Source organism: Pelobates fuscus, chromosome 13, assembly GCF_036172605.1.
Source record: "Pelobates fuscus isolate aPelFus1 chromosome 13, aPelFus1.pri, whole genome shotgun sequence".
Taxonomy (NCBI): domain Eukaryota; kingdom Metazoa; phylum Chordata; class Amphibia; order Anura; family Pelobatidae; genus Pelobates; species Pelobates fuscus.
The window spans coordinates 88612846-88637329 of record NC_086329.1 but is presented as its reverse complement, the minus strand read 5'-3'; the positions used below and the strand labels follow the sequence as shown (position 1 = coordinate 88637329).

The 24484-nt window shown below is 43.9% G+C and overlaps 1 protein-coding gene across 2 annotated transcripts in view; it reads left to right on the top strand.

The window, feature by feature from the left end:
• INTS3 (integrator complex subunit 3) overlaps positions 1-24484 on the top strand; it is a 70970-nt gene that overhangs the window by 23722 nt on the left and 22764 nt on the right. For both annotated transcript variants that reach the window (XM_063440112.1, XM_063440111.1), the window contains exons 4-10: positions 15435-15548; positions 16022-16106; positions 17731-17797; positions 19529-19673; positions 20217-20346; positions 22977-23074; positions 23878-24069. In XM_063440112.1, coding sequence (XP_063296182.1) covers positions 15435-15548; positions 16022-16106; positions 17731-17797; positions 19529-19673; positions 20217-20346; positions 22977-23074; positions 23878-24069 — 831 coding nt within the window. The remainder of the gene's footprint in view (positions 1-15434; positions 15549-16021; positions 16107-17730; positions 17798-19528; positions 19674-20216; positions 20347-22976; positions 23075-23877; positions 24070-24484) is intronic.

Below are 24484 nucleotides of genomic sequence, written 5' to 3'. Positions count from 1 at the left end.
CCTGCACTCACACACGCCCTGCACTCATTATATACACACACTGTAAATAAATATTCAGTTAATATAATTTTTTTAGGATCTAATTTTATTTAGAAATTTACCAGTAGCTGCTGCATTTCCCACCCTAGTCTTATACTCGAGTCAATAAGTTTTCCCAGTTTTTGGGGCTAAAATTAGGGGCCTCGGCTTATATTCGGGTCGGCTTATACTCGAGTATATACGGTATATTATCCTGTGCCAGTCTGTTCTGGGAATGTTGTATATACGTTCCTCTGCCAATCTGTATATAAAGTAGTCTATATTGGAGATAGAAGGTTATGGGTTCTTCCATCAGGCTGTAACGTGAGTAAGAATTTGTCTGTTCCTCTGCAAGCCTAAGAGTTTGTAGGTTCTTTTTGCCAGTATCCAAAGAAACATGGCTGGTGGAGGTGCGAAAGTGGGCCTCAGCCCCCAAATTGGGGCTCTGTAACCCTTGTCTTTCAGCTACGGAGTAGAAGTGGAGCCCCCTAATCCATGCCTTATTTGTATCAGTCTCCCTGTTGAGCAGAAGCAGCAGAGTTAACGTAGTGATGTCCTGTCGGCCTGGGTTCAACAAGGAGACCGGGAGATTTATGTGAATAGCAAGTCATTGGAGAAATAGTGTCTAGGTGAATAGGTTCAAGGTCTAGGAGTGCAGGTCCAGCGGCTTTTTGCCTCCTCTTTCTCACTCTGCATGCTATAGAGGGAGAGACTTGCAGCTGTCGGCCCTGCAAAATGTAACCAGCTCGCCAAACTACCACAAATCACAGCCAGGTATATTGAGGGGAGGAGAAGTGGGGGGGAATTATAGTGTGCTTCTGTCTGTTTTCCCAATGCCTGTGTGTGTATGTGTGTCAGTGTAGCTTGTCTGCCTGTGTGCCTTTATGCGCTTGTGCCTGTGTGTATCCAAGTGTGCCTGTGTTTGTGTGTGTGTGTGTGTCTGTCTGTAAGTATCAAGCAGTGAGCCTGTGTCTTTATGTATGTAGAAGCGTATATCGCAGTGCAGATGGAAACGGGTGGAATTTGTGAGGGACCAATCATGGGGCTTTGACGAGGTTTATTTGTCATGGGCTCAAGAACCGTTTTGTTTTTTGTTTTTTTACCCTTGTATTCCTCTGCTAATATGTGTTGGGTACAGGGTGTACGGACTTCTCTGCCAGTCATGAAAGCAGGAGGTTTGGGTTCTTCTGCAAATCTGCCTTGCGATCAGGGGTAAGATTGTTTTCTCAGTACAGGGATATGATTTTCTCTTTCCCCCTTTGAATTCCCATAATTCGAACATCTGCTGTTATCGTTGGTCCTTTGATGTAAAAGTGCCTGCATTTCCTCTTCCAAGCAGCTTGTTCCTTTTTTAGTGTGTTTCTTTCTGTGCCAGCTTACCTCCTTCTGTCATTAAAAGCAACGACTGCGCCAGAGGCACGTCACTGCCTGTGCAGTTAGACACAGAGCAGTGATAAGATCTCGCAGCATTGACCAGCAAACTCAAACCTCTCCAGTAGGGACTATCATTATTTTCAAGTGAAATAATAAATGGGACGTACTCTTGTTTGTGTGCTCTTAAAATATGTCATAGTACAATGATATACGCTATATTAATATTATTGATGATTACAAAGTAGATCTGACAACCAGGCACAGGCGTACTCTTGCATTCGGCAAGCTTCCAAACATTATAAATAGGCCAGCTATGGATATAGCTGCATATGTTTGGGTGTTTGATTGTAATGATGTAATTCTCCCTGGACAGAATTCGGTAGTCTCCTTCAGGTGTTGTGCAATCCACAGCACAGTTTATTTGCTTGGAGACCAGACCTGTGTGGTGTCCTAAGCAGACTTTTGTTTTCATGCAGCTTCAGCCACCGTCTGCCATTGATGTGTTTCCTGGTCGGGTTAACCTCTTGCATCCTGCGGGGCTTTGTGACATTGTCAGATGAGAGAGTGAGAAAGCCCCTCCCCCATGCCATGCAGGCTTATTATTCTAACATTTGGGGAGGCACCCTCTGATATTTCGGGAAACTTTAAGCAAACACGTTGACTCTGGGAAAGGGCGCAACCTTTGCCTTGGATATTGTTTTGCTAACTGTGTAGTTGGCATTTTTGTAGGTAATTACAGTCACAGTTTCACACAGAGAGGGAGTGCATTGCAAGAGAGCCTGGCAGATCTCCATCTCTTTTCCCATGGCATTGGTGTACATCTCTCAGCAAGATATGATCTGTCAGCTTCTCTGGGGAGTCGTGTGCACTCACAGTAACTAAAAATTGTGTTTAAGTAATTAACAGTCATATAAATAGTAGGGATCGACAGATATTGATTTTTTTTTTTAGAACCGATACCGATGATCTGTGAACTTTCAGGCCGATAGCCGATAACTTGCTGATATTCTGTACATTTACCATTTTGAAAAAATAAACTATTTCTAAAGGTAAACGCACAAAATATACATGCCACATGTAGTGGATGCAGTGTGTTTAGACAGGGGAGCTGTGTGTGTTTGTCTAGAGGATGCAGTGTGTATTTGTGTAGTGTGTATAGTGAATGCAATGAGTTTGTGTGTAGTGTGTGTATGTATGTGTATATATATATATATATATATACAGTGATACCTCGGTTCACGAACTTAATTCGTGAACTGACTCTGGTCGCGAACCGAATTGGTCGTGAACCGAGGCACATTTTCCCATAGGGTTCAATGTAAATCCGGTTAATCCGTGCTGACTTTTTTTGGGGGGTTTTTGAAGCCCAAAAATATGAAACAAATGACAATACACATTAGTAAAGTACAGTATACTGTAGTTATTTATTAAGAGAGGACAGTAAGGTGGGAGGCAGTTATTGTTTGGGGGGAGAGTCCCCCTCCATAAGGACATCAGGGAGATCTTCTTCAGGGGTTTCCTCTCTCCTTTGTCTCCTAGCTGCAGGCTCAGTTTGTCTGAAAAATCTGTCCAATGTCACTTGTCTCTTTCTGCGCTGCATAACCCTCCGGAAATGAGAGACCACATTATCATTCATGAGATTTAACACTCTGTTTGTGACAGTAATGTTGGGGTGGTGCTTTTCAAAGAAATCATGGCACTCATTCCATTTTTGCATAATGGATTTTATGGCATCACTGCTAACCTCCTCCCTTTCTTCTTCCTCCTCATTGGAATGCTCCTCAAGAAGTGCCTTCTGCTGCTCACTGTGGAGTTCATAAAGTTCTTCCGTGGTCAGCTCCTCCCTATGTTCCTCAACAAGCTCTTCCACATCAGCACCATCAACGTCCAGACCCATATTCTTGCCCATGGACACAATTTCCTCCACTACCTCTGCATCAGACCCTTCTAAGTCATGTTCACGTTCAGCGACACATTCTGGCCACAGTTTCCTCCAGGCTGAACTTAGGGTTCGGGAAGTGACCTCTTCCCAGGCTTTGTCAATGAGGTTAATGCAGTGGACAACATTGAAATGTTTCTTCCAGAATTCTTTCAAAGTCAAGGATGTCTCTGAAGTGACATTAAAACACCTAGTGAAGAGCGCCTTTGTGTACAGCTTCTTAAAGTTGCAGATGACTTGCTGGTCCATGGGCTGCAGAAGTGGTGTTGTGTTGGGGGGGAGGAACTTTACCTTGATGAAGTCATACTCAGCATCCATATCATCCACCAAGGCTGGAGGGTGTGCTGGGGCATTGTCCATCAGAAGAAGGCACCTTTCAGGCAGCTGGTTATCAGAAAGATATTTTCTGACGGTGGGTGCAAACACCTCGTGCAGCCATTCCATAAACAATTGCCTTGTGACCCAAGCTTTGGCATTGGCTCTCCACATGACGGGCAGTCTGGCCTTGTTCACATTTTGTTCCCTAAATGCACGAGGGGTCTGAGAATGGTACACCAGTAGTGGTTTAATTTTCAGATCGGCGCTTGCGTTGGCACACAGCAAAAGGGTCAATCTGTCCTTCATGGGCTTGTGCCCTGGTAGGGCCTTTTCCTCCTGTGTGATATAGGTTCTGTTCGGCATTTTTTTCCAGAAGAGCCCTGTTTCATCACAGTTGAACACTTGTTGAGGGACGTATCCTTCTGTCTTCATGAATTCTGCAAATTCTAACTTGTAAGCTTCTGCTGCGGCCTTGTCAGAACTGGAAGCCTCACCATGTCTAATCACACTGTGGATGCCAGTTCTCCTGCGGAATTTTTCAAACCACCCTCTACTGGCTTTAAATTCGTCACTTGCTGCACTTGTAGAGGGGCTTCTTTGCTGTAAATCACTGTGCAATTTCCTGGCTTTCTCACAGATCATAGCTTCACTTACACTATCACCTGCCAGCTGTTTCTCATTCAACCACACCAACAAAAGTTTTTCCACCTCTTCCAGCACTTGTGTCCTCTGCTTGGTTAACATTGTTACTCCTTTTGCAACATCAGCTCCTTTGATGGCGGCTTTGTTTTTCAGAATAGTCGAAATTGTTGACTTTGCCATCTTGTACTCCGAAGCCAGATCAGTCACACGAATACCACGGTCATGCTTTTCTATAATTTCCTTCTTCAGCTCAATGGTTATTTTCTTCACAACCTTGCTGTCACCTTTACTACTGCTGTGCACTTTCTTTTTGCCACCATGCTTGCGCTGCACATTCTTGTCACTTGCATTTCCACTTTGCACATTGTCACCTGCATTTCCACTTCGCACATTGTCACTTGCATTTCCACTTTGCACATTGTCACCTGCATTTCCACTTCGCACATTGTCACTTGCATTTCCACTTTGCACATTGTCACTTGCATTTCCACTTTGCACATTGTCACTTGCATTTCCACTTTGCACATTGTCAACTGCATTTCCACTTTGCACATTGTCAACTGCATTTCCACTTTGCACATTGTCACTTGCATTTCCACTTTGCACATTGTCACTTGCATTTCCACTTTGCACATTGTCACCTGCATTGCTGTTCTTGTCACCTTTATTGCTGCTCCGCACTTTCTTCTTTCCACTATGCTTCTTGGGAGCCATATTGGGTGTCCAGTGAACTGTACAGTATGTACTGTATGGGATAAAATACAGTATAATCACTTATAATGCTTGCAGAGTACAGTACTTCTTTCTGTGTACTGTATGTACTGTATGTGATAAAATACAGTATAATCACTTACTGTACTGTATAATGCTTGCAGAGTACTTCTTTCTGTGTACAGTATGTACTGTATGTGATAAAATACAGTATAATCACTTATAATGCTTGCAGAGTACTTCTTTCTGTGTCTCTTATTCTTGCTTCTTCTCTCCACGGTCTTCCTACAGGAAGTCCCGACCATGTGACAGCCTGAAATTAGCATTAAAATGGCCGCGGCTTGCGTTCGTGAACCGAGGCGGAGTTCGTGAACCGGAGCATATTTTTACGAACTTTTCTGTTCGTGAACCGAGTTGTTCGTGAACAGAAGCGTTCGTGAACCGAGGTATCACTGTATATATATATAGTGAATGCAGAGTGTGTGTGTGTAAAGTGAATGCAGAGTGTGTGTGTGTAAAGTGAATGCAGAGTGTGTGTGTGTAAAGTGAATGCAGAGTGTGTGTGTGTAAAGTGAATGCAGAGTGTGTGTGTGTGTGTGTAAAGTGAATGCAGAGTGTGTGTGTGTAAAGTGAATGCAGAGTGTGTGTGTGTGTGTGTAAAGTGAATGCAGAGTGTGTGTGTGTAAAGTGAATGCAGAGTGTGTGTGTGTGTGTGTGTGTGTAAAGTGAATGCAGAGTGTGTGTGTGTGTAAAGTGAATGCAGAGTGTGTGTGTGTGTAAAGTGAATGCAGAGTGTGTGTGTGTGTAAAGTGAATGCAGAGTGTGTGTGTGTGTGTGTGTGTAAAGTGAATGCAGAGTGTGTGTGTGTGTGTGTAAAGTGAATGCAGAGTGTGTGTGTGTAAAGTGAATGCAGTGTGTGTGTGTGTGTGTGTGTGTAGAGTGAATGCAGAGTGTGTGTGTAAAGTGAATGCAGAGTGTGTGTGTGTAAAGTGAATGCAGAGTGTGTGTGTGTAAAGTGAATGCAGAGTGTGTGTGTGTAAAGTGAATGCAGAGTGTGTGTGTGTAAAGTGAATGCAGAGTGTGTGTGTGTAAAGTGAATGCAGAGTGTGCGTGTGTAAAGTGAATGCAGAGTGTGCGTGTGTAAAGTGAATGCAGAGTGTGTGTGTGTAAAGTGAATGCAGAGTGTGTGTGTGTAAAGTGAATGCAGAGTGTGTGTGTGTAAAGTGAATGCAGAGTGTGTGTGTGTGTGTGTAAAGTGAATGCAGAGTGTGTGTGTGTAAAGTGAATGCAGAGTGTGTGTGTGTAAAGTGAATGCAGAGTGTGTGTGTGTAAAGTGAATGCAGAGTGTGTGTGTGTAAAGTGAATGCAGAGTGTGTGTGTGTAAAGTGAATGCAGAGTGTGTGTGTGTAAAGTGAATGCAGAGTGTGTGTGTGTAAAGTGAATGCAGAGTGTGTGTGTGTGTGTGTGTGTGTGTGTAAAGTGAATGCAGAGTGTGTGTGTGTGTAAAGTGAATGCAGAGTGTGTGTGTAAAGTGAATGCAGAGTGTGTGTGTGTGTAAAGTGAATGCAGAGTGTGTGTGTGTAAAGTGAATGCAGAGTGTGTGTGTGTAAAGTGAATGCAGAGTGTGTGTGTGTGTGTAAAGTGAATGCAGAGTGTGTGTGTGTGTGTAAAGTGAATGCAGAGTGTGTGTGGTGTGGGTAAAGTGAATGCAGAGTGTGTGTGGTGTGGGTAAAGTGGATGCAGTGTGTGTGTGTGGTGTGGGTAAAGTGGATGCAGTGTGTGTGTGTGTGTGGTGTGGGTAAAGTGGATGCAGTGTGTGTGTGTGTGTGGTGTGGGTAAAGTGGATGCAGTGTGTGTGTGTGTGGTGTGGGTAAAGTGGATGCAGTGTGTGTGTGTGTGTGGTGTGGGTAAAGTGGATGCAGTGTGTGTGTGTGTGGTGTGGGTAAAGTGGATGCAGTGTGTGTGTGTGTGGTGTGGGTAAAGTGGATGCAGTGTGTGTGTGTGTGGTGTGGGTAATGTGGATGCAGTGTGTGTGTGTGTGGTGTGGGTAAAGTGGATGCAGTGTGTGTGTGGTGTGGGTAATGTGGATGCAGTGTGTGTGTGTGGTGTGGGTAAAGTGGATGCAGTGTGTGTGTGTGGTGTGGGTAAAGTGGATGCAGTGTGTGTGTGTGTGGTGTGGGTAAAGTGGATGCAGTGTGTGTGTGTGTGGTGTGGGTAAAGTGGATGCAGTGTGTGTGTGTGTGGTGTGGGTAAAGTGGATGCAGTGTGTGTGTGTGTGGTGTGGGTAAAGTGGATGCAGTGTGTGTGTGTGTGGTGTGGGTAAAGTGGATGCAGTGTGTGTGTGTGTGTGGTGTGGGTAAAGTGGATGCAGTGTGTGTGTGTGGTGTGGGTAATGTGGATGCAGTGTGTGTGTGTGTGGTGTGGGTAAAGTGGATGCAGTGTGTGTGTGTGGTGTGGGTAATGTGGATGCAGTGTGTGTGTGTGGTGTGGGTAAAGTGGATGCAGTGTGTGTGTGTGGTGTGGGTAATGTGGATGCAGTGTGTGTGTGGTGTGGGTAATGTGGATGCAGTGTGGGTAAAGTGGATGCAGTGTGTGTGTGTGGTGTGGGTAAAATGGATGCAGTGTGTGGTGTGGGTAAAGTGGATGCAGTGTGTGTGTGTGGGTAAAGTGGATGCAGTGTGTGTGTGTGGGTAAAGTGGATGCAGTGTGTGTGTGTGGTGTGGGTAAAGTGGATGCAGTGTGTGTGTGTGGTGTGGGTAAAGTGGATGCAGTGTGTGGGGTGTGGGTAAAGTGCATGCAGTGTGTGTGTGGGTAACGTGGATGCAGTGTGTGTGTGGGTAAAGTGGATGCAGTGTGTGTGTGGGGTGTGGGTAAAGTGGGTGCAGTGTGTGTGTGGGGTGTGGGTAAAGTGGGTGCAGTGTGTGTGTGGGGTGTGGGTAAAGTGGGTGCAGTGTGGGGTGTGGGTAAAGTGGATGCAGTGTGTGTGTGGGGTGTGGATAAAGTGGATGCAGTGTGTGCGGGGTGTGGGTAAAGTGGATGCAGTGTGTGCGGGTAAAGTGGATGCAGTGTGTGCGGGGTGTGGGTAAAGTGGATGCAGTGTGTGCGGGGTGTGGGTAAAGTGGATGCAGTGTGTGCGGGGTGTGGGTAAAGTGGATGCGGGGTGTGGGTAAAGTAGATGCAGTGTGTGCGGGGTGTGGGTAAAGTGGATGCAGTGTGTGCGGGGTGTGGGTAAAGTAGATGCAGTGTGTGCGGGGTGTGGGTAAAGTGGATGCAGTGTGTGCGGGGTGTGGGTAAAGTGGATGCAGTGTGTGCGGGGTGTGGGTAAAGTGGATGCAGTGTGTGCGGGGTGTGGGTAAAGTGGATGCAGTGTGTGCGGGGTGTGGGTAAAGTGGATGCAGTGTGTGCGGGGTGTGGGTAAAGTGGATGCAGTGTGTGCGTGGTGTGGGTAAAGTGGATGCAGTGTGTGCGTGGTGTGGGTAAAGTGGATGCAGTGTGTGCGTGGTGTGGGTAAAGTGGATGCAGTGTGTGTTTCTGAAGGGATGTAATTTGTGTCCATTTAAATTTAGTACTCATTTGGCAAAAGACAAAACAAAGCAAGATTTGCTGAGAATGCTAGCAAATGTATACCCTGCCTGGAATCTGATTTGAAACTATGCTGCTCTTATCTCTTTGAATTTTCAGAAAATATGTCATCTCCGCACTTTTTACCAATTTTATTTGTAATATTTATATGCTTTATTTTTTTTGTCCCCCCTCCCTGCTTCTTACAAGGGAGGGGGGATATAGTATTCCCTGGTGGTCCGGTGGCTTAAGTACTGGGGGGCCCGCAAGGAAGCTGGTACTTACCTCCCCAGCAGCTCCCTTCATCTCCCTGTGTAAATCTCGCGGTCTGCGTGCCGCGCAGAGCTTTGCCATGGCAACTCGTGGCAACGCTCTGCGGCCGCGGGACTCGTAAGATTTGACATCGGAGCTGAAGGAGCTGCTGGGAGGTAAGTAACAGCTTACTGCTCACTCCCCCCTCCCCCTGATATTGCTGATAATACCTCCAAGGACCGCCGGGCTCATTACAAGCACGGCGGTCCTATGAGGTATTATCGGCAATATCGGTATCTCTATAGGCTGATACCGATATTGCCAAAAAAAATACAGAATATCAGCCGATAATATTGGTAAAACAGATAATCGGTCGATCCCTAATAAATAGAAATCTTTTGCACAAAGTGGGTACAGATTTCCTAAGTCAGGGCTTGACACATTTGCTTTTAAATATAGGAGCTAGCTAAAAATACTAAAATACAATTCTTAAAGGGACACTATAGTCACCAGGACCACTGCAGCTTAACCCCTTAAAGGGACACTATAGTCACCAGAACAACTACAGCTTAATGAAGTGGTTCTGCGGTCTATAGCCTGTCCCTGCAGGCTTTTCAATGTAAACGCTGCCTTTAAAAAAAGAAAGGGGAAAAAAAAAAGTCAGTGTTAACATTACTGTCTAGAAACACCTGTTGTGGCAGTCACTCAGATAGGCATTAACCCCTTAAGGACACATGACGTGCCTGACACGTCATGATTCCCTTTTATTCCAGAAGTTTGGTCCTTAAGGGGTTAAAGTGATTTCTGTCTCAGTGCTGCAAATTCATCATCTCGATGCTCTGCCTGAAGGCGCTGATTATTCCCCATATAGATGCATTGATTCAGTGCATCTCTATGAGGAGATTCTGATTTGCTCAGCGTTTTGCAGCTTATCTTCCCAATTGATTCCTATGGGGGAAGCATTGGATTGGCTGAGATCATCAAGCTTGATAATCTCAGCCATAAAGAGAGGGCCAGCGGCATTGGAAAAAGGTGAATAAAAGTGGGGAGCATGTGCACCACAATTAGACTGTAGAATGTTTTTTTTTTTTCTTTTTTCTTTTTTAAGTTGCTTGATCTTACAAATCATCCATTTTTGTTTTGCCATGCAGGTGGTAGAGGCAGAATTTAGTGTAAATAATGTCTATCCATCATTGCGTCAGTGGTTCTGGGCAGCTGTTGGTGGGCTGTAATGGTGTAGGAAATACGTTGCAAGTATCGTTTCTGACCAGGATGTGCAACTCGCTCCGTACACAATCTACTTATCTTCTAATGTTCATTCAAAAAACTGACCAGATCATACAGTGCATGTTATCTCCAACTGGCTCCACAATTCAATAAGATACAATAAAATGTGCATAGCCGACAAATCAGCAACATTTCTGTGCCGCTATCAGGTCAACATGAACCAAAAGGTTTCCAGCAGCTTGTTAAACGTAAATGTTGTTCTGGAGGGAAATGGGATCCTACCCAGTACTGTGGCCGCTGCGTTTGTGTCACAGTTGCCGTCCTTTGTTCTTACTCCACACATGCCCAGTTACAGTGGAATAACTAAGATCAAAAGCTAGAAAGCGGGGGAAACATTTATCTACTTGTGTCATGGATTCACGGAAAGGCTTGTAAACTGTATTGGTAAAAAGCAGTGTTATATACGAAACTATCTTTGTAGGCCAGGTAAAAACGGTTTGTAAGGGAGAATCGTGGACTTGATACGAACATAACCCACGGGACAGGTTTATTTGGCCAATTAACTAAAGTGCAGACTTTGGAAGTGGGCAGTTGTGCAGCAAAGATCTGCTTGATCCGAGTCTAGTCCAGATGCAAAAGTATTTGTGTGTACTTGTGTAAATATAACTATTGCATCCTGCCGATAGCACCTATACATCATCTGCAAGATAAGAAGTGTGCAATCATTGTGGACATCATGTATGGAGGAATTTGTTGTTTAAAATGTAGTATTAGCATTCACCATATTTCTGTGTATGGCAAAAGAACTATGTTTGGATGTGTAAGATATAAATAGAACACACCAACGTTGCCAATGATTGTTTTCTGATATCTTTACAAAAAATATTGCCTAAAATAAAACTGAAGGATTCGTAGTTATCCATAGTCGTTATTATTTTCCCTTTCTGGGATGTCTGCCCCTTATTTTTGCTCACTTTAGTCTTGTTTTATCTTGGCAGGAGCTGCAATATATAATATGAGCATAGATAATTCAGTACATAATTTGATTGTCCCTTGTGTTCAGGGCTGTTGTGTTGTTGACGCTCATTTTTATTGATTCCACTTTTTTTTTTTTTTCTGATCACCTCATTACCCCTTCTGTTTGTTGATACAAATAACATTTCTTTGAGTGTTGCAATTACACTTTGTTCGGTTCTTCTTTTGTTTGCCTTGAATTATTCAATAAAGAGTTGCATTGTACACATACCTTAAACTTGCCCTGTTGTTTTTATACCTCCCCTGGGGTGTTTTGTATCCATGCACTGTAACCCCCTTCCCCCTACCATGCTGGCCTGAGATTTCTTGTCATTTTGAGTTAAACTGACAGGGATGCTCTGATCTGGTAGCTTTTTAACCCTGTGTGTATTCAGTTCAGCTTTGGAAGTACTCTGCGTGTGTAATTTGCTGTTCTGGGCCCAGTTTGTTAAATTCACAGCAATCTTTTTTATTATAAACAGTTGTTAGCTGAGGGAGAAGTACTAACGAGACGCCTGCTGTCCGGGGCTTTTTAAAGTAGCTAATTAGTTTCCCGAGAAGTGATGCCTGTGATCAATGATTGAAAGGACGCCAGTCGCTTCTGCGGCTGCTAACGAAGCGCTAACTATTTAGGGGCATCCCCACACTGATATAATTCTGTCTCTGGGGACTGAAAACACTGTGAAAGTATGTCTATATTATAGCTTCTATAACGATCCTAGCAGACTCAGACAGGGTACCAATTAACTAATAAGCCCAGTGAGGGAAAAAACTGCTTGTTTTGTAATGTGAGGACTCGTATCTGTGTACCCCAATCAGTTAGGGTTATCCACTAACAAACACTTTGGGGTCACAATGAGAACAGGTGAATTCTTCAGTCTTGCAGGGGCCTTAGCATGAACAACCCAACCCAAGTTGCTTTGTGATTCATGGGTCTAGAGATGTGTTTGCAGCATTGATCCCAGGCACCACATAGCCCATCTTTTTGGGAGAGGTAGGATGGAGTACAGAGGGGGAGCTGCATCTCTTGTAAATTCAACTGAGGCACTTGGATGGGGTACTTATGAATAGTAAAGAGCTCACTCTCTGCATTGGTGTGTGCTTGTATACGCACAACAAACAGAGCCAGTTTTCCTTTTTCCTGGAAGCTGATGGTGATAATATCCGTTCTGTGATTGTGTGTCCTGTCTGTGCATGTTTAGTGTGAGTGGAGTAAAGTTGGTATTATATTCATCTTAGTATTCTTTTTGTTTGTTGTGCATGTGCTTTGGGTCCTGTGAGTAATTACCAACCCCCCTTTGTATTGTGCATTTGGTCTACATTGTTTTGGTCTTTTCTACTAGGCAGTATCAGACACTAACAAGCATGGAGTCTTTTAGACAGGTCCTGTTTTAGCGTTTCAGTCAGGGTCTTTGTGATGCCCCACTGTCCGGCAGAATAATCAGCTTTGTGTGTGCGTGCGCGCGCCTCAGGAGTACTGGCCCCTGGAGAAAGATCGCTCTTCACTTTTTCTCTCTGCACTGGTATCTCTCATTAGCTGTCCTCCCTGAAGTGGCTTTTGATCTGCGTCTGCGGTCTGCTGAAGTTTTCTCTGCGCCGTATAATTACATCTGTCACATTGATGCTGGATCTGACATTCTGGCTGCCCTGTATCTGTCACACAGGCTCACACACCTGTGACTATCAGCCCTTCATCCCTATGTTAACCTGTGCCTAGCTGGAGACTGTATTAACCAGACACACCTCCTAGTCCCTATATTTCCCACCAGCTCATTCCTTTAACTTTATCCCTCCACCCGTTCTTATTTCTACCTATTTTTCATCTTCCATTTCCTATCTTTTCCCTCAAACGCTTATTCTTTACCTAATATTTTATGTATACAGTGTCACTTTCTGCTGCATGTTCAAAGGTGAGCATCGTTAAGAGAGCAGAAATACACCCACGCGAAAAATCAGTACTGGTGGGGATAGGTTGCACAATAGTAATAATTCTCGCACAAAGCGCCACCATTGTCACGAAGTAACCTTTTGCGAGGCCTCTTGCTGGCAGTAAGGACCACGCCACTGTCTCTGCAACAATTTCTCATTTTCAAGTTTGTCTGACGTCTCTTTAACCCCTTAAGGACCAAACATGTCATGTGTCCTTAAGGGGTTAATCCCCCAGCCTTGCTCTACCCCCTCAGTGCGTTCCCATACGTTTACCATTTTCTCTATATCCTGGATAGAATGGGTCCCTGCGTTTCCTGTGAATGCCCCCTCTGCCTTGCATTCTGCACCTTGTGTGAGCGAAGTGAAGTTTGTGCATTACAGTATGGCCTTCAATAATAGGGTTATTTACTGAAATGGGAATGATTGGCAATTATAATGAATGTACAGCCACAGGCTATTTACCTAAGGGTATTTTAAAACGTATTAATAACCACTTGACGGCCAATCTCTGCTAAATATTGTTGTAACATGTGTATTTTTTGTTTTTTATACATACATACAAATAGCAAGGTTTTTCCAATAAGTATTTTGTAAACCTGATGTGGGCATCTACTGTACAAAACCCCATTTTGTGTTCAACTATATCTTCTGAGTACAATTTCCCCAATGCATGCCTTTGCCACTATCTTGACCATTTCAGTTTTTACAGTCAGAATTTCTATAGATATATGTGATTGGCCTATGTCTCCTTTTGGAGTCTTATTACAGTTTGATGAAATTACCCCACAAATTCATGTCATTTGTGAAGGAAGACACTCTAGCATATCTCATGTGGTGTATATTTTTTTTTTTTTTTTTAACATACTCATTACATTTAACTGTTAATTTCTAAAATCTGATTGGTCCCTCTGTGAACAAACCCTTCTCCCCCCAAATTATTCTCCACAAACTCTTCTGAACAAATACTCCCAATGTATGTCTTTGGCACAGACTTGCTAAGTTACCGTGCCATATAAGAGACCTGACCATTTCAGTTTTTTTAGAATAAGAATTTTCATCAATGAATATGATGGGCCTGTTCTGCATTTTGGGGCATTGTAGCAGTTTCACAGTTCGAATCACCTCATAAATACATACCACTTGTGAAAGTAGACACCACAGGGTATGTCACATGGTATATTTTGAGCCTTATACTGACATTTTAGCACACATTTCTTTCAAAATTGATAGCTTTTTTATTTTTACACGCACATTGTAATTTAGCGGTTTGTTTTGTAAAATTGATATGTGCTACAGTAATAAAAAATCACGACACTGTGCTCCACTATAACAAAATGACCCACTTCGTTATACCTTTGTCACAATTTTGAGCTCAGTTTATAGCCTATTATATGAAAGAAAACCATTGCAGTATTTTTTGGGTTTTAGTTTTTTAATGACAAATTGAAGATGGGTCTATGACGCATTTTGGTGCATTTTTGTAGCTCACATATTTATATTACTCAAATGCATACCAGATTGCAAAAGTGGACACCGTGAAGACTCACGTGATCTGCTTTGAGGGGCTATTTTTATTTTTAGGTTTGTGGTATTCCTTTAATTTTTCAGGTTTTACATATACATTGTATTTTTATATTATTTTTTTGTTTTGTTTTTTATTTATTTATGCCTTGTATATACCCAACATCTTGCTTCTTTACCACAGTCTTTAGCCTGCTTGTGACCCGATGAAATATTGCAGCAGTTGAACTAGAAGTAGCTAGCTCTGTTTTAATAGCGCAGGGATTGACATTTTAACTATAATCTAGGAGTCTGACATTTGATTAAAGAAACACTCCAATCACCATAACCACTACAACACAAAAGTGGTTTGGGGTCTGGAGTGTACCTTTAACCACACAGTCTGTTATGCACATTCATTACTTGCCACCGGCACACCAATTTAGGAAAGTTATACAATCCTTTATTAGAAAACGACTCAGTCACACAAACGCATAAATACATAACTAGCTATACTTACTGAAACCTAAAAATACATAACTATCGGCTTGCACATACTCACGCATAACTGTCCATAGAGTTCACATTCATTCTCCTTCCTGTTGCTCAGAGCTTAGAGTCTGCATGCTTTGAGACTGGAAGAGGCTGCGTTAGGGCTCCCTTGCTTGGATATTGTGTTTGGAGGTTGTCATGTCATATCCTTCTTGAGATCTAAAAGTCCACATGTAGCCTATTGGCCAGCAGGGAGGCACAATTATTGTCTGGTGCCGGTTTGGTATCACCATTGCAAAGTATTGTATAATGAGTCCGGTCATGGGTTATTCAGTGCTTAATCATTGAGTGATTGTCAGCGACATCATATCTCTCCAAGGCATGCGGAAGGGGTCTGATGTGCTTTCGTATATGTATCCCAATGTGGTGACAGGATTGTTGTTTTTTTCTTCTTCAGTGTTACCGGGACTTGGCCCTGGTGACCCGGGATGGAATGAATATTGTACTAAACAAAGTCAACCAACTTCTAATGGAGAAATACCTCAAACTCCAGGATGTCTGCCGGACGCAGGTACGCAGTCCGCACTGATTGTATGGTAAATAGGGGATCAGAGTGTGGTAATAGAGTAAATGGAAGCACTGGGATGTGGCTTGTAGATGGGGCAATTGGTATGTGGTAGCGTAGGACATGCTGGTGGGTGCATACGTCCAAGAAGATGTAAAAAGCTGAGTGTGGTACATAAAGGGGCACTAGGCGAATTATATTAGCACAGGGAACCAGGGGTATGACGAGAGCAGCTTGGGGTGGCCCACCGGTACAAAATGTGCACCAAGAACACATAGGGTTGCAGGTGGCACTGTGGTGAGTCTCACTGGTATTGGGTAAAGTCACACAGGTATTTAGAGTGCATTTAGGTGTAAATCAGGTGTGCAGGGGGAATTAGGTTGTGGCATACATTGGCCATCTGGATATGTCTGTCACATATGTTAAAGCAGCACAGGATCAAATTCTCAGATGTAATACATGCTCTTGTCCCTGTGCAGTTGGTGTGGTTCTTGCGGGAAGTGGTGAAGAGCGGCATTTTGGGAGCTGATGGAGTGTGCATGACATTTATGAAGCAAATTGCAGGTGAATATGATTGATTTAGTCACTAGTAAAACTACGGTAACCACGAATGCCCAGTCTTCTGTGTGTTGGTGGTATGGCTTACCGTAAGGCCAAATAGTGAGTATTAGCTGGAATGTTGGTGACTCCACAGTAAATGGTATGATGCTTTAAGATGCTTGGTATTTTTTATTTTAACATTCTATTTTTATTTGAAAGAATACAATAAAATGTAACTGTACATTTGCTGAAAACAACCACCATAAACAATTCAAGCAATCAACTAGAGTCTTGTGTTCTAGTAGAGCTGCTTTAGGACTGCAATAATAAATGAACATTTGCAATATATGATCCAGGAACATTTTGAGTTACAGTCAGGGATTGGCACGTAGCTGTAAAGAAAGCATGACGATTGCTCTTTAACCAGTTCCTTTTACACAAAGTTTGTGGAGGAAACTGAGTGAATAAGGGGTGGTGCAGAGACTTGTGTTTGTGTCAACATTAAAACCAACACCGTGAAGCATGTATACATATGGGGGGGAAAAAGTCCCATAAAAACTACTTCTACTTAACTCAAGGAGAGTTGAAGAGAGAAAAGGGGAAAGAGGAAGCGCACAGAGTATAGTTTTCCAGAAAAATTTATATACCCTGGAGGACCTCCCACCAGTGTAAGAAGTCACATTTTCCTGGAGTCTCCCGGCCACCAGTAATCTCCTCTATGAAACCTGGAGATCAGCCAGTACGTTGGCAATGCTCAAGAGAGCTAGCAGAATGGCCTAGCAGGATCTTCTGTTTTCAATGGATGACATTACCGGGACCTGGCAGACCTTAAGTTGTAAGACACTTTGGCTACTAATAGTGCACTGTGATTGTTATGGTGCTTGGAGTGTCTGTTTCTTATTTTGGAGAGAAGCCATATTCAAGCATGTAGTGTAATTGAATTTCGAACTATTCTATGTAAACAGTAAAATAAAAATGCTCAAGTTTATCATGTTCAACCTTTCTTATATCTGTGTTACTGCTGTTGATCCAATATAAACAATTTCCAGTTTTGCCACAAAATTGGGGGAAATTCCTTTGAGGCTCCAAAAAGGGCAGATTTCTCCTTGGATCAACAATAGATTAGCTACTACGCACTGTATGCCAGCATTGCGTCTTTAAGGATTGGAATCTGGTTTTGAAAAAAAAGATGCCATTGGTACTTTAGGGATTAGTATATTTGTTTTACTAATATAAATGGTTTTAAAAACCCTGTGAAATAAAGGATAATGGTAAATATAACAATAGCATAACCACATTTACATGCCTAGCATTGCACCAAGGTCAAAACCATATTTCTTGTCCGTGGTCCTAGACACTTTGCTCGGGTTATGCCAATTGCTACCTGTAAATGTCGACATTCACACAGGACATTGTCCCCCAACACTGTACTGATAGTGAGCTGGCTTCAATGGGCCTTGAATTTCCAAGACTGTAAATGAATGTGTGCCTGGCAACCGCAGGGAAGCAGGTAATTACCGCTCTCTTCCAAACACTGGCAATCTCATCACTACTCTGGAAAATGACTGTCTTTTCTCTCTCTCCCCTCCTTCCCTTGTCTTCTCCATCTTCCCCATGTCACATCTCTCCCTTCACGGTCTACGTTCAGGGGGAGACATCTCCGCCAAGAATATCTGGCTGGCTGAGAGTGTGCTTGATATACTGATGGAGCAGAGGTAAGCGGGTGCTTGTTGTTTAGAGAACTCATGCAATCTCTTTAAGATGATATCACTCTTCGATGGTCTGAAGGCTCACAATGTTACAGGAAGCCCACACCGTTGTAATGTTTACAGTGTCCACATAAAAGCAAAGTGGTTTATTCACTGAACCGTTAACTGGGGAAAATTGACTATTGCAAATTTTAGCTTAAAATAAACTATAAATAAATCTCCAACTCGGCTTATTTTGTTTTCCCCCTGCTTGGCTGTTATGGCCCAAAATTTGCAATTCCGTTTTCAATTCTTGACAACTCCTTGATTAGTAATTAAAACGCTTTGTTATACGTTGTGACAGTAAGTGCACAGGCCCATAGAGATAAAGGCATTCCAAGCCTTGGCATCAAACTATGGTGATATCACCTTGTGGAACCGTATGAAAATGAGTCATTCATGTTGTTGGTTTATTTGGATGCCATGCCATTTGCAGAAGGGGTTTGACCTGTACATGTAAAGGAACTGTCATTTTGTGGGGTTTAACACAAGCCAATGGCTAGAATTTAGCTTTTTTTCCACTATTTAGTGAATAAACCCAGTTGTCATAGAAAGACAAAAATACTGTCTGATCCCAATCATTGAATTCATTTCCTGCGTTGCCAAGTACCAAACCTGATGGGAGGCAGAGCCTTGAACACACTCCCTTGTCTGTAACTTCCTCAATTTTGCCCTTGGCCTTTTATTCAACTTCAGATCAATGACCTGTTGTTCTAGTCTTTCTCTCCCCGTGGAACATGCTTCCTTCCTGCTTTAAAAGGAAACCTTAACTGAGAGATCACGCAGCATGCCGACCAGTGATAAACCATACCTGATTTTCTAGTTCAGGTTTTTATCCTCCTGGCCTGGGTAAAGACACCGGTGGAGCTCTACAGATCTTTTGGTGGCATCCAGACAAGCATGCTTTGCACAGATCCCGATAATCGCCCTTTACGTTATCTGCATTGTAAAGGATCTTATCTCTTATCAGTCTTTGACTCTGTCCAGGAAGTCGGAATGTTTTGTTTTCCAGACATTTACATTTATTTTCCAAAAACACAGAATGTATTTTTAGTGCTGTTAATGTAAAGTGAAAGTACTATGTCTGTTCATTGCAATGCTGACATTACAATGGTCCACAGTCAGTGGTGTAGAGGCTAACACTAGGTTGCCCAGGCCCATGGTCCATAGGTGTAGACTCTGGCACTAGGGTTTCCAGCTCTGTGGGTGTAGCTGCTGACATTAGGGTTCAAATGACCATGGTATATGGGTGTAGACTCTGGCACCAGGATTCCCAGGTCTGTGGGGGTCTTGGTGTGCAGGTGTAGATACTGATACCGGGTTTCGGGGGTCTTAGTGTTTAGGTGTTGGTACTGATACTGGGGTTCTGGGGGTATTGGTGTGTAGGTACTGATACTGGGGTTCCTGGGCCTTTGTTTGTGGAGTTATGTTCCCTTCTTAGGGCCTTAGGGTGTAGGTATTTTTACTGGGGTTCCGGGAACCTTGATGTGGGGATGCTGATACTAGGGTTTCTCTAGTCTCTGGGTGTACATGGAAAGACTAGGGTTTTTAAAGGCCATTCTATGTGGTTGTAAATGCAGATTCTAGAATTTGTAGAACAAAGTTTTGTGGATGTAGGGGGGATGCTAGAGTTGATAGATTTTGTTTAAATCCTTTCTCCGTTATAATAAATGACTGTTTCCAAATTGCATATTTAAGAGAATGGGTCATGAAGAGCGCTATCCTGATTGCCATGTCTGTCTACACCTATCTGCGACTAATTGTTGACCACCACGGGACCCCACAACTCCAGGCACTGAGGCAGAAAGAGGTGGACTTCTGCATGATGCTCCTAAGGGATCGGGTAAGCCAGACTGTGTGAATTTTATTTTTACGTTTTTTTTTTTTAAATCCTCGCATTAAATCTCTTCCATTACCAATAACCTTGGACTTTAGAAGTGCCTGATTTATGTTTATTCGAGATCATATCACTTTGAATAAATGTTTTCTAATGTTATATATTATAGATGTTAGATACAATGTTATAGATGTTAGATACAATGTTTTTTTATATGTATGGCAGAGGACAAAAAAATGACTCTCATACTTCTCTCTGACCTCTTTGTTCATTATGACTGTGTCCTAATTTTATCACTCCCCATTCTTTTTTTCTTTATTTTCCCATTCAATTTGTTGTTGTTAATTATCCAACGCCTCCTTTAATTTTAATACCTGACTACCTCTATATTTACCTTGTTAATAACTCTACAATGTTTCCTGTTACAACCCCTTATTTCTTTCCCCGTGGCTCTCCCCTATCCCCTTTTTCTTTTCCATTATTACTATGCTCCCTACTCTAATATCCTATTTCACCCATTAACCCCTCTGCTCATTTCCCTTCTCCCAGTTCATGGATTGCTTCATGATAGGTCGGGACTTGGTCCGACTCCTGCAGAATGTTGCTCGTATCCCAGAATTTGATCTGTTGTGGAAGGACATGCTGCACAATCCCCAAGCCTTGAACCCACAATTTACAGGTACCCAAAAATATTAAGGAGTGTTTACTGCCTCTTTTGATAATTGGTGCAACACAGTTGATCTCTGATTGGTTTCATGTATAATTCTATGTAGTGCTTTAGAATGAGATTGGTCGTCAACAATCATGAATTTAGTCACTCTGACCATATCTGCTGGAGGTTGGATCTGTATCACAGTCACTCCCGACATTGTGAATTCTCACTTTATTCTGTGCTGGAGTAGACTGGGCTGTGAAGCCTGCCCCCTCTTCCAATATGCAGTCTAATTAGTTCTCTGCTCCCTCTCTTATGCCAGACACGGTGGAACATCTATTTTTAGCTGAGCTCTCCTCAAAGGCTCACATCATTGCGTGCATCTACTTGCGCTTGTCTGCAGCCTCACTGAGACCAGTTTTTGAATATGAGCTGCTGCTTTACAGTCATCCTGCTGTCCAAAGATTGTCTTAATAGCATGTTCTACTTGGCATTGTCTTTAACATTCAGAGCTGTGCAGACCCTCTCTCCATCTATTTTATTTTCTGCAGACTCTCCCACACCTCTTTTGCACTCTAAGTACCCTTCCCATATCTGTTCTGCTCTCTGAGGAACTCTCCTCCATCTCCTTAAAGCTCTGAAAACCATCCTCCATATCCTCTGTGCTTTTCCCATGTCCATTATGTACACTGCGATCCTCCTGTATTTCCTCTGTGCGCTGCGCACCAATGCGCCTCTCCCATGCGCTCTGCGCACCAATGCGCCTCTCCCATGCGCTCTGCGCACCATTGCCCCTCTCCCATGCGCTCTGCGCACCATTGCCCCTCTCCCATGCGCTCTGCGCACCATTGCCCCTCTCCCATGCGCTCTGCGCACCATTGCCCCTCTCCCATGCGCTCTGCGCACCATTGCCCCTCTCCCATGCGCTCTGCGCACCATTGCCCCTCTCCCATGCGCTCTGCGCACCATTGCCCCTCTCCCATGCGCTCTGCGCACCATTGCCCCTCTCCCATGCGCTCTGCGCACCATTGCCCCTCTCCCATGCGCTCTGCGCACCATTGCCCCTCTCCCATGCGCTCTGCGCACCATTGCCCCTCTCCCCTGCGCTCTGCGCACCCACGCCCCTCTCCCCTGCGCTCTGCGCACCCACGCCCCCTCCCCTGCGCTCTGCGCACCCACGCCCCTCTCCCCTGCGCACCCACGCCCCTCTCCCCTGCGCACCCACGCCCCTCTCCCCTGCGCACCCACGCCCCTCTCCCCTGCGCACCCACGCCCCTCTCCCCTGCGCACCCACGCCCCTCTCCCCTGCGCTCTGCGCACCCACGCCCCTCTCCCCTGCGCTCTGCGCACCCACGCCCCGCTCCCCTGCGCACCCACGCCCCGCTCCCCTGCGCACCCACGCCCCGCTCCCCTGCGCACCCACGCCCCGCTCCCCTGCGCTCTGCGCACCCACGCCCCGCTCCCCTGCGCTCTGCGCACCCACGCCCCGCTCCCCTGCGCTCTGCGCACCCACGCCCCGCTCCCCTGCGCTCTGCGCACCCACGCCCCGCTCCCCTGCGCTCTGCGCACCCACGCCCCGCTCCCCTGCGCTCTGCGCACCCACGCCCCGCTCCCCTGCGCTCTGCGCACCCACGCCCCGCTCCCCTGCATGTAATGTGACATAAATGTTACCACTGACTTAATCCTAATCCCTTAACCCCTTAAGGACACATGACGTGTGTGACATGTCATGATTCCCTTTTATTCCAGAAGTTTGGTCCTTAAGGGGTTAAACTTCTTCTGATCTTGTCTTAATAACAGTTTATCCTTGCATCAGCCCTGTCCCTCTTCCCCTTGCTGTCAGTATCTCTTTTGTGGTGCCTCTTGTGCTTATGCCCACACATCACCCAATCCCTACTAGGCAGCTATTATTTCCCTTTTTTTTTTTTTCCCCCTCCTATGGTGTTCTCTTCCAGACGCCCATAGGGTATACTTATCACACATGACTTTCCCATTTAAAAATTGTTTATTACTTAAAGGGGCTCCGTCAGCTCAAACTTACCTTTCTCCTATTATTCCCTCTTCTGTTTTTCTTTTCTTCATTGCTGATCAACTTCTCTTTAAAACTTAAGACCAGGAACTACTTTTTCTGTTCCTGACAATTGTGACAAAAGGGTGGAGCTTAAGGCCAGTACCACTTGCTTTGTCAAGGTAACACAGGATGAAGCTTGCCTTAAGCTCCACCCTTTGTCAAGATTGCCAAGTGTAGGAAAAATACATAAAGCAAAGTAGTTTCTACATTGTTTTATGTTTTAAAGAGAAAAAGGTTAATTAAAGAAGTACAGATTCAGGAAGAGAAGAAGAAACAGTAGGAGAAAGGTAAGTTTGAGATGACAGAGCCACTTTAAATTATAAACCATGGCTAATCAAACATATAAATCAAAGTTATCAGACTTTTTCCTGAAGGGGTGAAGTGTGATAATTAAAAAAACAACCTTCGCAGTGGTTCCCAAAACAGTCCGCATGGCCCAATAGACAGCCAAGGAGATATGTTTTTCTCTTCCAGTGGAAGGCCACATTGACTTTAAAGAACATGGGGCATACTTCAGTTGACACTTTTATATTTATTTTATTAGTTTTGCCTGTGGTTCTCTTAATGTTCTTCCTCTTTCTAACAGGAATCCTGCAACTTTTACAATCCCGCACGTCACGCAAGTTTCTGGCATGTCGGCTAACTCCTGACATGGAGACCAAGCTTCTCTTCATGACATCTCGCGTATGTATCTGAGAGGGTTCTTGTTAACCATACATAGGATCAGCTCTGCCAAATATATTACATTTTCTTATTCTGTGCCCCAAATACCATCTTGTGTGTGTTTTTTCATATTAATTACACTCTGGGGAATCTAGATTAGATACTGGGTGCTCTTTCTGGTCAGAGGTGTTAGTGGAAGACATAGGTATTGGCAAGACACTTTGCATACTTTAACAATTATTTTAAAATAAATTTCTCCGTTGCTGATCCGTGTCCAGCACACCGTTCAGAGCATCAGGTCCAACTTTGAAAATAATTGACAATTTCCATTCTCTTCATTCTGAGCAGCAGTAATAGCCCTGTAGCTCAACACGTCTCCCAATTATCCCTCCGTGCTGGCCGGGTGAGCACATGGGCTTGCCGTCTACGCTTCGTAGCATTTTCATTGTGTTAGGAAGAATAGTCTTCTTTATCTCGAAAGAAATAAACCGCTCTGGTAGATCAATAGTCACCAGGTTCTTGCTCACCTCTCCCATTCGCTGGTGTGGAACCTCTGTGTGTTATACTAATTACCATCGAACATTCCTCTGGCTACCCTGTGTATGCTATGAAGTGTTCTAGCCTCCTAGGGACATAAGTGGTCTTATGGACAAGAACAAAGTCTATGTAAAGTTTCTATGTTTCTGTAGCAAAAAGCATATAGCACAAATATCTCCAAAGCATAAAGCCAGAAAAATAGGACTCTTGGTTTGCTCCTTAGGGTTGTTAGCAAGAGATGATTGATGTTCCAGTTTCAGAGGATGTCATTTTTCTTGCTTTTTCAGGTGCGGTTTGGGCAGCAGAAAAGATATCAAGACTGGTTTCAGCGCCAGTATCTCTCTACGCCAGATAGCCAATCGCTGCGCTGTGACTTGATTCGCTACATCTGTGGTGTAGTGCATCCCTCCAATGAGGTGCTGAGCTCAGATATCCTTCCCCGCTGGGCGATCATTGGGTGGCTGCTGACTACCTGTACGGTAAGTATACCTAATGTGGCAGCATTTTCTGACAAATACTTGGGAACAAAGGGTGGCGAGAGGAAATTACATTGTACTTAACTTAATATTCTATTGGTCTTTTATCTTAGAACACTATTGGCCATTCTAAGAGAATTACTCCATTTAACTCTTAAATGGATTCTCGGAGCCCCATAATTAGCTGACACTCTGTCAGTGAGTAATGTCCAAAGCTGGTATGCTGTGAAAATGACTTGCACTATAGCATATAATGACAAACTGGGGAAAGGGACTGTTTTAGATAGACTACCATCTAATATTGCGTAGAGTATCCCTTTAATAAAGTTAGTGACCTGTAAATAATCAAGATTTTTGGGGGGAGATGGGGTTCGTGTATAAGTGATTGGTAGAGATAATTGGTACAGTTAATACATTC